Here is a 12,163-nt window from a genome sequence, read left to right on the forward strand (position 1 = left end):
TGTATAGTGATGAATATACAGTCAACAAAAGCACAATGATTAAAAAGTCAAAGTAAATTTTATTATTTTTCAGCCAAACCTCAACAGAGACAAACACAACACCCCCTTCCCATGTCACCAGTAAAGCTAAGGCAATTAAAAAAGAAACAAGCTAACAAGCATTTGATGTACAAAAAATATATCTTTCCACAAATCTTTTATGTAAGAATGATTAACTTTAAAACATAAATATATGCATATAATTAAATGCTTAATAAATGTGTAATTTCAAGTGATCTTATACACAAAAAAGACAAGCTGTGTCAAATTCTTTCCCAAAATAATTGAACCCAACTGTAGACACCCATAGCCAGTGTTGAAATGTTATGCAATCTGCCTTCTAATCAGGCATAAAAAAGATGAAAAGTCAAACCTAGGATTGGTTATCGTAGTTAGATACTTTCATGGCACGGACTGAACAATATCAATACTTGAGAGAGTATTGGCAATGCCAAACTTGAATACCTAAGAAGCGAATGTAATCAACAGCACTGAACCAATTAGTCCACATGTTACCAAATATAACTGCAGATTGTCTAACATACAATCTGTTTGTACATTCTTGCAGTTTTAAGCCACATCCACTTTCTGTTTGTAATTTGAAACAAGATATTGGAAAAAGTATTGTTTAGGAACTGGTAATGACATTAAGGTATAAGTACTGATTAGGTTATTAAAAAGGTTTGGATGGTATTGAGTCAAAATTAAATCTGTCCACATGCTTAAAGAAAGCACAAAAATACTTAAATAAGAAAAGTTGCACAAATAGAATCCCAGCAAAATACCCAACAAAAACAATAAGAAATGGCAAAGAAGATTGACAGATTTCACATTTAGCCTGAGACATATTTCCACATTTTGCCCCAGACCAGAAACTGTCTCAAATGAAAACACAGTACTCCAACCAAGGGTTTCAACTGAGTGACATTTATCATCACTTTATAAGTTCTCAGCTGAACTGGAGGAATAAATATCTTGCTTTTATGCACCTGCATGAAGCCTACTCCATTTTGGATCTCTCCATCCTGGTGTTTAGAATTTCCTGTTAGGAGGAAGGGTGGGCAGACACATACAAGATTAAGGCCTGTTGAGTAATGCTACTGTGAATCATCTGACTGTGAGCATATAATGAGTAAAAATGTGACCATGATCATGAGACACAAAAAAAGCAGTCACTTTACCTCTTCGTCATCCAACACCACAGGCAAAGCTCTGTAAAAAGAGGGAAGCGTTGCACTCAATTAGAATCACAATAAATAGGTTCACTTCCTATAGCAAAACACAATGATTTACCACAGGTCTGGCCAGTGCTTCAACAGTTTGTAGATATTCTGCCCTGCAGACCTTAGCTCCAATGCTAACACACCTGACCCAGATAATGGAGGCCTTGAGAAGCAGTTAAATATTAGAGTCAATTGTGTTTGATCTGAACTACGTAAAACCTGACAAAGACTGGACACCAAAGAATAAAATTAACTAGACAATATAATTTCTTGGTAAAGAAATCATTGCTTGAGAATTTACAGCTACCGGTCAACACTGCTGCATGAGTAATGCCACCATTTTCTCTCTTTTTTTCCCCACAGTATTCATAGTCCTGTAGGTAGCGTTATACAAAGTGACATATTTTGGGAGAGTAAATTATGCTTTTTCCATACCAGGATTCATATTTTCTAGGGTTATTTCTATGGTTGTAGAATTTAATTGTTTAATTGTAGGTAACATCTTTATATTGTGCAAGGTGTTAGTGGAGCTCTACTCACACATCGACTACAGTTGTAGGAATGTTATCTTCCACCCATTTCAGGTCATCATCTTGGGAGCTCTAAAGAACACGGAACAGGAAAGAAAAGAAAAGTGAGGTGACGGTCAACCATCATAGAAGTATGTGTAACATGGATATTAAGTTCTCACCTCTTTGCCGAGTAGTTTTTGACTTGCGTGTGTGTCTGACTTTGCTCCTCTCATTTTCATTCCCTCTGAAAACAGAGCACATGGCAACACGTGAGACATTGTTCCATTTAAAAACTGTGGGCAGGGTGGGCATGACAATAAGAGGGCAAAATATCTTATTAACATAATAAAAATATCTACATGTGTTTTGTCTGATACAGACTCTCAAACACTACAATTCCTTGCTTTGTTGAACAGCATTATTCTGAACATCCACATTTGCACATTCTGAATTACTGAATTACAAGCCTAACTGATCTCTATATTGTACAACAACCATTAAATCATCTTTGTATATTTTTTCATTCTTTATACTTCATCTGTGTGTGTTATATTCATATCTTATTGTTTTGTGTTGTTATGTCACTGCTAGTTGTACCATGTGTGACTATGTATGTGACAATAAACAAACAATAGACAATAGACAAACATGATCAACATATTTATATCAGATTTTCATTTTCTGTTGCACTATATCAGCTTGTTCTCTGTTTCTATCTTCTGTTATTGACATATTTTTCCTGTTTCTGACAGTTTTCAGCATGTGCTTTTGCATAGTTTTAGTTTCTGTCTGGTTCTCTGTTTTCTTCTCCCTTTTTGCTTTTATTTTGAATCTAAGGTTTTGTTTTTTGGAGGTTTTGATTCTCATCTGTTTTTGGGCTATTTTCCTCCATTTGTCCTTAATATTAACACCTTTCCTTTTTTAATCGAGAGTGTGAATTCAATCTGTAATGCTACAAATGTCACAATATTTTTTTTCATAATAAATAAGTAACATCATGTTGTAATATACTGCCCATCCCTATGTTTTTGTCCAACATAAACAAAACAAATACTACTATGGGTATAGAACAGAATTTCCTTTTTTTGTATTTTGTGGTTGAACGAATTCTATCAATATACTGATATTTACCAAATGCTTCATTAAGCATAGGTTCCTTCGCTTCATCATCCTCATCATCTTCCTCATCAATAAGGGGCGAATGGGAAAATCTATGCAAAGAATATGGTCATTTTTCATTAGTTACACTCATAAGTTACAGATACATCATGCAAGCTTTCAGACAGTGTGAAAGGTTACATATCACTCAAGGTTACATATGCATTCAAGGTCATTGCAATAATACACAGTAATTCAGCTAACCTTTGGCTATTGACAGAGGGCCGCAGTAGCACCATAATCACCAGCAAGATGGTGGAGAACAGCAACCTCCAGAAAGCATCATCCACCCACAGTTCTCTCCAAGCCTTAGGAACCAAAAACAAAAGCACAATCTCAGCCACAGACATCACAAACTAGAAAGAGTTTTTCACCGATATCCTACTCACTCTCTGACACTCCACAATCTTGAACTGCTTGGTGGTCCATACGATGAAAATGATAGATGCTACAGTATAATATAGAAGTATAATATTAAGTAGAACATTAGTATAATGCATTTGGCTTGTTATTACTTGTATTGGCAATTCTTTTAAACACGTATTCCCGAATGCTACCAAATGCATGCAAACACATAGCACTTACCCAGCACAGAGAATATGAGGGTGTTGGTAAAGTGCTGATATAAGGAGAGCTTCACCACATTTCTGCGAAGCTTCAGAAGGCGAGTAGTCTGAGACAAACTGATGAAAATGTGGAATCCAGCTGTTAAGGACACTGACAGGTTCATTTTCTCATAAGTGGTGGACACAATAATGAAAAAAATGCCATAGCCTTAACAGATTCATAATGTATGTATATACTTGTTGGCATATTGAATTGTTCCCATCCTAGGGCTATAATCATAACTTTTTAGTTTGAACCATAGATTGTCCCAAACATTATTGCATTAAATGTAATATTATTGTCATTTTAAGAATATTTTTGTCACCAATTTAGTGTTAATGGCACAATAATACATCCTATTTACATCCTCTTAAAGAGCAATGAACTTTTAATTATTAAGAATATTCAGACAATTCATTATTTTATACTGTTTTTCCTAAATAAATAAAACTTAAATAAAATAAATACAATTGTCCTATTTTAATGTTAGCATACCAGCTCCCTCAAACCAGTTAAAGGGTTCTCCTTGCAAACAAACACATAATGGGGCAAGAGTGAGTTCAGAACAAACTATTTAAGTCATGTTTATTACTTCCTAATTACCATGACAGTGCAAGTCCACCCTTGTAAGTCTATATAAATGCAGTATTTATAAAGACACACGTCTTCATACATGAAGTTTCTACAGCATGAACAGTTCAAATATATTGATTTGCCATAAAAAAGGCCTTTGCCTTGCCAAAAGGATATATACCACATGACGCAGGAATCAATAAGAGAGAGACTGAGATTAGCGACGAGAGCCACAGTGCCATAGAAACCCTGCACAGAAAGAATATTAAAGACATTAACACATTTAGCACAAACTAATATCATAACATAATATAAAACACTAATTGTCCAAAAAAAAGTGCACCCAGACGGAATCAACTGACAGAAAAGACTTGGTGGGCAGTTGTGTCAGACTGTCAAAGTGTGACTCTGAATGGGAGCAGGTCATCTTCAGCCACAAGTCCTGTGAAGATGACCAACGAGTCCGTGTGGAGGCACTGGGGTCAGCACCAAGGTCATTTGTTCACTATCATGCAAGTCCAGAATGCCTGGTGTCCTGATGTGTGGTGCAATCTCAAACAATGCCAGTTTACTTTAGGACACGCAAAGTAATGCTAGTGAGGTCCTGCAACTAGTAGCTCTACCTTTTCCAACAGTTTGATTTACAGTTTAAGCAGGACAATGCTTATCCAAAAACTACTACCACTTTAATAGCTTTACATGATAAGCTATGGCCAGCAGCATCGCTAGACCTATCCCTGATGGAAAATGTGTGGGATGCTATTGGATGAATCACAAAATTTGCAGGAAATGAATAACTGCATAGGATGGATAATTAAAGAGAATATCATTAGAAACCTGGAATTCAGTGCTCCTGGTATTGTCCCCTACAAACAACACTGCAATTCATCACTGTCTACTGGGTACAACTCTTCTTTTGATAGTTTAATAAAACATTTTATAATATAACATTTTAATCTCCAAATGGCCAACTTCACTTTAGATAGAAAGACCTTCTTAACTCTTAGTGAAAGTGAGTGTATGGAAATGTTTTACTTCAAGAAATTTGAGGATTTCTATTGGCTCATTCATCATTCTGACACAATGCAAAGGACAACTCTGAATTTTAAAATTACTTTAAAAAGGTCAAAAACGACAAACATGGCGAGGTCAGGTTTGTGCTCTTATTTACAAAATGAAAAAGTTCAGTCACTCACCCCTGTTACCCTGAGAACCCCCTCTACAGAGGAGAAGATGAGATACAGCAGGCCTACCGCCACCAGCCTGGGCACTGTAGTCCCCAGCCTTGGTCTGAGAAAGACAAAAAATATTAAAAACAGACATCATGTTTCAGATTTACACAATGTAGAATAACCAGGAACTTTTAGGGTCTCCCACTGTAACTCTTAAATTATATATTACAGCCACAAAAAGGGGGAGCTTTGGGAAGAGATGCTTTATGAGCTACAAAAACAGAAATGAGCAAACTGCACATGCTGTGTGTTATCACTGTGACATGTAATTGTTCCCCAACATGCCTGCTGGGAAGACAAGGGTTTTAAATTATGGTAACTCTACCTGACAATGCCATAGCCCAGACTGACTATGATCACCAATATTCGAGCCAGGGATCTCTTCAGTGCAGACAGCAGCTCAGCAAAGATAACAGCATTTTGGTCTAAAAAAAAAAAAAAAAAAAAAAAAAAAGATAAAAAATTAACATTGATTTAAAAGAATAATACGCAGCCTTTTCAGTTTAAAAGTGACAGTTTTGGATATCACTTCTGTAATAGGAATAAAAGAAGTACGTTGCTATGGATAGGAGTGTCTGCTAAATGCCATAAATGTAAATGTAAATAAAATCATAAAACAGAGGTAAAATTTAATTTATGGCAAATTAAATGTATTACCTAAAACTATGCATATATTGATTTTTAATTAAAATTTGAGTAAGAACGACAGTATAAAAACAACCATAATACGCATAAAATCAAAGTAGAAGAAAAGTTTAGTATACATGCAGTCAGAACAGTGGCATCTAAAGACACTGTACAACATTGCATTCTAGCAGTCGGGGCCTGAACACAACACAACATTAAATCTGCACATAAACTATTAATTTATATTTTATATACTGTATTTGGAATATTTTGACACAAAACAAAATATTGTGATACTTCAATATATCAAGTATAAATCTTTTCATAGACTATTTACTACTCCACATAGCTCTTTTATAGTAAAGAACACTAATTCCTAAGAAGAGCTCACTAACCATAGTCTCCTTGGTATCGGATGCTCTGGTACTCAGAGTAGAAGACAGCTTTCTCCAGCATGCCCAGGATGATGACAGCACCGATCCAGAACTGGATCCTGAGGAGGTCTCTCCAATAACAGATCAGCCAGAGGAGCCACAGAGCACCAAACAGCACGTACACGATGCACATGACCATGAAGAACTGCAACAAAAAGTCATACTTCAGTATTGCCTTCTAAATTATACAGATTATACAAATTATAAGGTACAATCCCCCAACCGCAGATGTAGTACACCAGTGAAGACCTATTGGCTTCTTTTAAAGATTAATGCAGATAACAAGTGATAAAGTGCATAATACAGTAGCATGATTACATCACCACAAATTTGCTCCAACTGTGTGTTGTAACATAAGCTCCAACGATCTTAAACAGTCTCTGCTGAACATAACGTTTTACATTACTAGCAGTTGACTTTTACATTGTGCCTTATTCCCTGGTTAATGGATTAATGGACCAATTTAAATACTAAAAAAAATACTTGATATATGTTTTGGCATAACAATGACAATATGTTTTTTTCTGTTATTGATATAAATTATTTATATTTATCTCTAAATAACAAATTTAACTGAAAGACACTTAAATGCAATAGGAATATTTTTGACTAAACATAAAATTACTTACTAAATTTAGCCTGTAAACTACTTGCAGAGATGTTTTTTGCTAAGTGACCTACTGTTATGTAAATATATACAACAAAAATACAAACAGAATATTTGAGTTCAAAATGTTGTTTTAACATCAGACATTTGATCAGACTTCATAAGGATGTCTGTGATTAAACAGAAGATACAGTGTAGAGGGAGAACCTGATGCTGATTTGTTGCTGTTTGTTGCTGTTATACTTACAGTCATTAGAGGCCAATCAGCAGGTGAGGAATAGTCATTATGACGCTTCATTTCTACAGTCACTGCAAACACACAGACAGAAATGAATGCGCACACACACACTGCAATATCTGGATTGGTCAATATATGTACTGTATCTAGTGCTGTACAAGTACTGAAAGCATGGTACTGGTAAATGTAAATGTTTCATGTGTGCTTTACTTGTAATTGATAAACGGTTGTCTAAATCACTGGATACGTTCTTGTCCTCTGCCTCTCTACGCCCTCTACTGGCATCAGGTTGCGGTTCTTGTTGAAATTTCAGAATAAACATGTAGGGGCTGTTCGACCATGACTGAGCAACTGCTCCAACATCCTGAATGGGAGACAAAAAAAGATCAGGATAATACAATTAATAAAAATGGGCATGCATCTTTATAGGCCTGATCAAACTTCTTGAGTTGATTGTTTTTATAATCCCAAAACAAAATCACAAGATACAGCTCTGAATGTGTAACAATTAACAATAATGCAAACAAACAAAGGTAGAGACAGATTATTATTTCATATGATTCTGTTGTTATTTATCTCTTTACTTAGACATAAACAATAACTATTCAGTTTAATTTGCCTAATGCCAAACTATACTCCATATAAACAATATGAAACCTATGATTATAGAGAGACAAATCTATAAAATGTTGTATTTTGTAAAACAATTGAGTAAGGTGTCAGTAAATGGGTTCTCACCGGTTTGCTATCCCACACATTTCCTGTTTGGTTTGTGGCTTTGTCCTCCTGTCAAAAACATTAGTTTAAGAAGGTCAGCATTCAATTGCTTTTATAACTCTTTTTAAAATCTCATGGACTCTTATGAAAGCATGAAAATGCAATTCCGAAAGCAAACATTTATCTCACTACACACTGAGACAGCAGAAAACTTTTATTTTAATATTTAGGATAAATAGTGTACAAGTGTACAAACAAAACAACTAAGCTGCTTACTTGAGATGTTGAACTGACGAGAGGAAGAATTGGCTGAAACTCTTTATAATAAACCTGAAGAAAAAAAAATAAACAAACAATTGAACCACTTCACCCCCTGTAGCCCACATCTGGCTTTAGGCATTTGATAATGTTCTATGTGATGATTGATTAGGCAATTCTTTTCTTATGCACCTGCTTAGCAGTTATTTAACGCCAACAAAGCATAGTACAATTAAATTATGGCAGTTATTTTACTTTAGACCAATCAGAGCAAGTTCTGAGGCACTCACTTAAATATGACAATCATTACACTTTCTGAATTAACAAACTGTACTGTGCATTTTAAATAGCAATAACACAAATAATCAACATCTGAAGAAGAATTTCACAGCAGCACCATCACAAGTGAACTACCAGTGAAATCGTGTGATAACAGTTGTCTGCAAATATATTCATCTGCAACTTTCACTAGGCTATAATCGAAAATATGGTTTATTTTATTATTCAACTATTTGTGTAAGTATGTGTGAACCAACACAGACCTTTGGTGTGAACAGAGATGAGCAGTTTTCAAAATAGATGTAGCCCTGGCTGTAGAAGCCAGGCCAGCCATCCCTTGCTCTCTGATGCTTTCCAAACATGGTCAAAGCTGTATTATCCTACAGGAGAAGGAGAGACACACCGTCAGATAGTAAATGAACAAAAAAGAGCATGATAACTTTACACTGTAAACAAATGAACATTTAAAAAATATTGAATTTCTCTATTTTATACAAGATATAAAAACCATGTGTTTGCTCCACAGGTTACAATCTATGTTAAAAAAATAACTTGTTTGTTTTTAGAGGGATAACAGACAAAACACACACACACACACACACACACACACTTGATATGTTTACATATATATTTATTTCTCAGATACACAATTGGATATTTAGATTTTAAATATACAGTGTGTTGTGTTTTAATATGTGTGTCATAATATAAGGTTTTTATAATATTGTATCACTTATTGCCATTTCTCTTAAGCCTATAAGGTACACATTCTTTTTGTCATAATGCCTGAGCCTAATGATTACTACATTGATTCCTGTGTAAGAGTTTAGAGCTTCACAAATTACTGACTGTTTGCAAAGTATGCATCTAAGCTCCTGTTAAACAACTAAGCATTGAATAATGAAGTTACGAGGAAAAAGGCACTGGTCATGTGAAAAATCAACATAGTAGTTCAGTAGTTTATTCTGAAACTGTCATATTTGATTAGGACACACCCAGACTGTGTGAGATGTGGCTCTAGTCTTTGCAACTAGTTCCTGATGGGGAATTTAGGTACACAAAGCTAGTGATACTTCCACATATGAGGTGATTTGGATACATAATACTTACTGGGGTGTTGAAGACTTCATTATAGCAGATGGAGGAACGCAGGTACCAGCTCACACTAAAGGCCATTTTCTTCTCTTCACATGCCGCCACATGTCCCTGAACTATACACAAATAGACATATGTATACTGTTTTAGAACTGTTCCCATTCAGCAGCCTTAAAATATATTATCATGATAACTGAATAAATTGTATAATCAAAACAAACAAAAAAAACTATACAGAATAAAAAATATCAAATTCAGAACAACTTGAGGAGTAATACATTTGTTGGGATTTTTGAAGGCATTACATTTAGTTCCTCACAATGTACACTGTTTGTTTTACTTTTAAACTTAATTTGATATGCATAAAAGCATGCAGATTGGTTGTCAAATATTATGTCCAATGAAAAGTTTTCCAGAACTCACATTTAATGAAGATTGTGGTGTTGGCATACAAGGTCTTGCGAAGCACAATTTCTTTTTGCTGCAAATAAACACATAGTTAAAAAACATGAGAATAAATGTCTACAAAGTAGAACAGCATGTAATATTAGCATATTAAAACTGAAATATATTTTACACATAACTTAATCTTTGTTTCTACACTTACTGGTCATCTTATCAGCCCCACTGACCCCTGACCTATAGGACCACTTGTAGTTAAGGTTGCATACTTTATCATCCTGTTACCTTTAATCTTGTTCTTTAATGGTCAGGAACACACAGGACCACAGTAGAGTAGGCAGCTATGACTTGGTGGGTTATTCTTAGCTCTGACATGGTGATAGTGGTGGTGTGTTATTGAAAAGTATTGAAAAGTTACTATATTTCAGAAATTCAGTTCAAAATGCATATAGATGTATCACACACAGCTTGATCTATTTTAAGCGTTTATTTCTTTTATTGTCGACGATTATGGCTTACAGCCAATGACAACCCAAAAATCAGTGTCTCAGAAAATTGAAATATTATATAAGACTAATTGGTACTTTTGGCAGAGTGGGTTGCCAGTTTTCCTGCTGGAAAGTGAAATCCGCGTCTCCATAAAAGTTATCAGAGGGAGGCATGAAGTGCTTCACTGACTTTGGACTTCATGTAACACAAGGGATCAACACCAGCAAATGGCATGGCTCTACAAACCATTACTGACCATCAGTAAGTTTTGCATTTTATTTGGAAATCAAGGGACTAAAGTCCGGAGGAAGAGTGGAGAGAGCTGCTTGAGGTTTAGTGTGAAGTTTCCACCATCAGTGATGGTTTGGAGAGATATGTCATCTGCTGGAGTTGGTTCACTGTGTTATATCAAGTCCAAAGTCAGTGCAGTGTTTTCCTGGAAAATCTTACAGCACTTGATGCTTCGCTCCTTTTATGGAGATGTGGATTTCATTTTCCAGCAGGAATTGGCACCCTGCCCACACTGCCAAAAGTACCAACTAGTCTTATATCATTTTCTAATTTTCTGAGACACACAATTTTTTTTACTGTAATCCATACTCATCAACAATAAAAGAAATAAACAGTTGAAATAGATCACTTTGTCTGTAATACATCTATATAATATATGCGTTTCACAAATTGAACTGAATTTCTGAAATAAAGTAACTTTTGAATAATATTAAAATTTTTTGAGATGCACTAGTAGTCCACTACATTAACACTACAGTTTCTTAGATGACCCATATTTAGGCTAAATCATCTTCTGTTTCCTCCTTCTGTTTCTCTTTCTTTCTGCCTCTACTCTGATCAGTCTGAACCTGGGGTAAATAACCTAGCTAATTTAGTTAGTTTACATACAGGGGTGTAAAGAACTCTTAAAATACATATTTAAGACCACAGAGATCTACTGGAGTGCTGTGTAATAACACTAATAATCTTAAAACTGTACATATTTCAGCCTGTCAACACTTCAGCTGCAGCTGGAGCTGAACCAGGAACTGATGATGCGCCCTGTGTGTGTACACGCTGCTGGAACTAGCAGCTACTGAGCTAACTGGCTAACCCATACACTCTGTATATATTACACGGGCTAAACAGTTACACAGACGAACAGCTAATTCTGACACTTACCGTGGAAACATCTACATTCCACAGGGAAACCTCCGCCCCGAGCGCGCAGCATGACCTCCATAAGAATAAAACAGACAGAAACACACGAGCATATGTCATTTTCACACAAACACAGCCGGCAAGTGCCACCCACCAGCACGACACAACACAGGCAGGGTTGCCAGGTCCAACAACAATATCCAGCCCAAACTCAGTCTAAAACCCGCCCTTCAGAAGCTTAAACTAGCCAAAAATACATGTCTGTCACATGTTAAAGCAAATGGCAAAACAACTATGAGTGTTCGACGCAGTATTTTGTTTATAAGAGATTTATTATCAGTATTGCTATTTATCTTTTTTATAACAGTTCAAATCCCAGTCCAGAACATTTAATAGTAACATCATTAGCAAAAAAGACAAGAACTGATTTTATTTCCTCATTTATGTTCTTGCTACTTTCGAACTATCATCTCCTGTTTAACATTTTTTAATCGCCTTGTGATTTTTTTGTTTTTGGTAACA

General features: G+C 35.4%; 1 protein-coding gene across 1 annotated transcript; it reads right to left on the reverse strand.

Moving 5' to 3' along the window:
* Positions 1 to 39: 39 nt before the first annotated feature.
* LOC103045156 (transmembrane protein 87A) lies at positions 40 to 11,818 on the reverse strand. The gene is made up of 20 exons (XM_049464119.1): positions 11,663 to 11,818; positions 10,022 to 10,079; positions 9,614 to 9,714; positions 8,767 to 8,883; positions 8,243 to 8,296; positions 7,988 to 8,035; positions 7,460 to 7,613; positions 7,259 to 7,320; positions 6,366 to 6,549; positions 5,669 to 5,768; positions 5,308 to 5,401; positions 4,287 to 4,360; positions 3,518 to 3,624; positions 3,322 to 3,380; positions 3,137 to 3,240; positions 2,906 to 2,985; positions 1,954 to 2,018; positions 1,803 to 1,864; positions 1,221 to 1,251; positions 40 to 1,081 (listed from the first exon to the last, which is right to left on the reverse strand). The coding sequence occupies exons 1-20, from the start codon at positions 11,759 to 11,761 to the stop codon at positions 1,040 to 1,042; spliced, it is 1,695 nt and encodes a 564-aa protein (XP_049320076.1). The 5' UTR covers positions 11,762 to 11,818; the 3' UTR covers positions 40 to 1,039.
* Between the last annotated feature and the right edge of the window lie 345 nt (positions 11,819 to 12,163).

The sequence above is a fragment of the Astyanax mexicanus genome, chromosome 14, assembly GCF_023375975.1.
Source record: "Astyanax mexicanus isolate ESR-SI-001 chromosome 14, AstMex3_surface, whole genome shotgun sequence".
NCBI lineage: Eukaryota > Metazoa > Chordata > Actinopteri > Characiformes > Acestrorhamphidae > Astyanax > Astyanax mexicanus.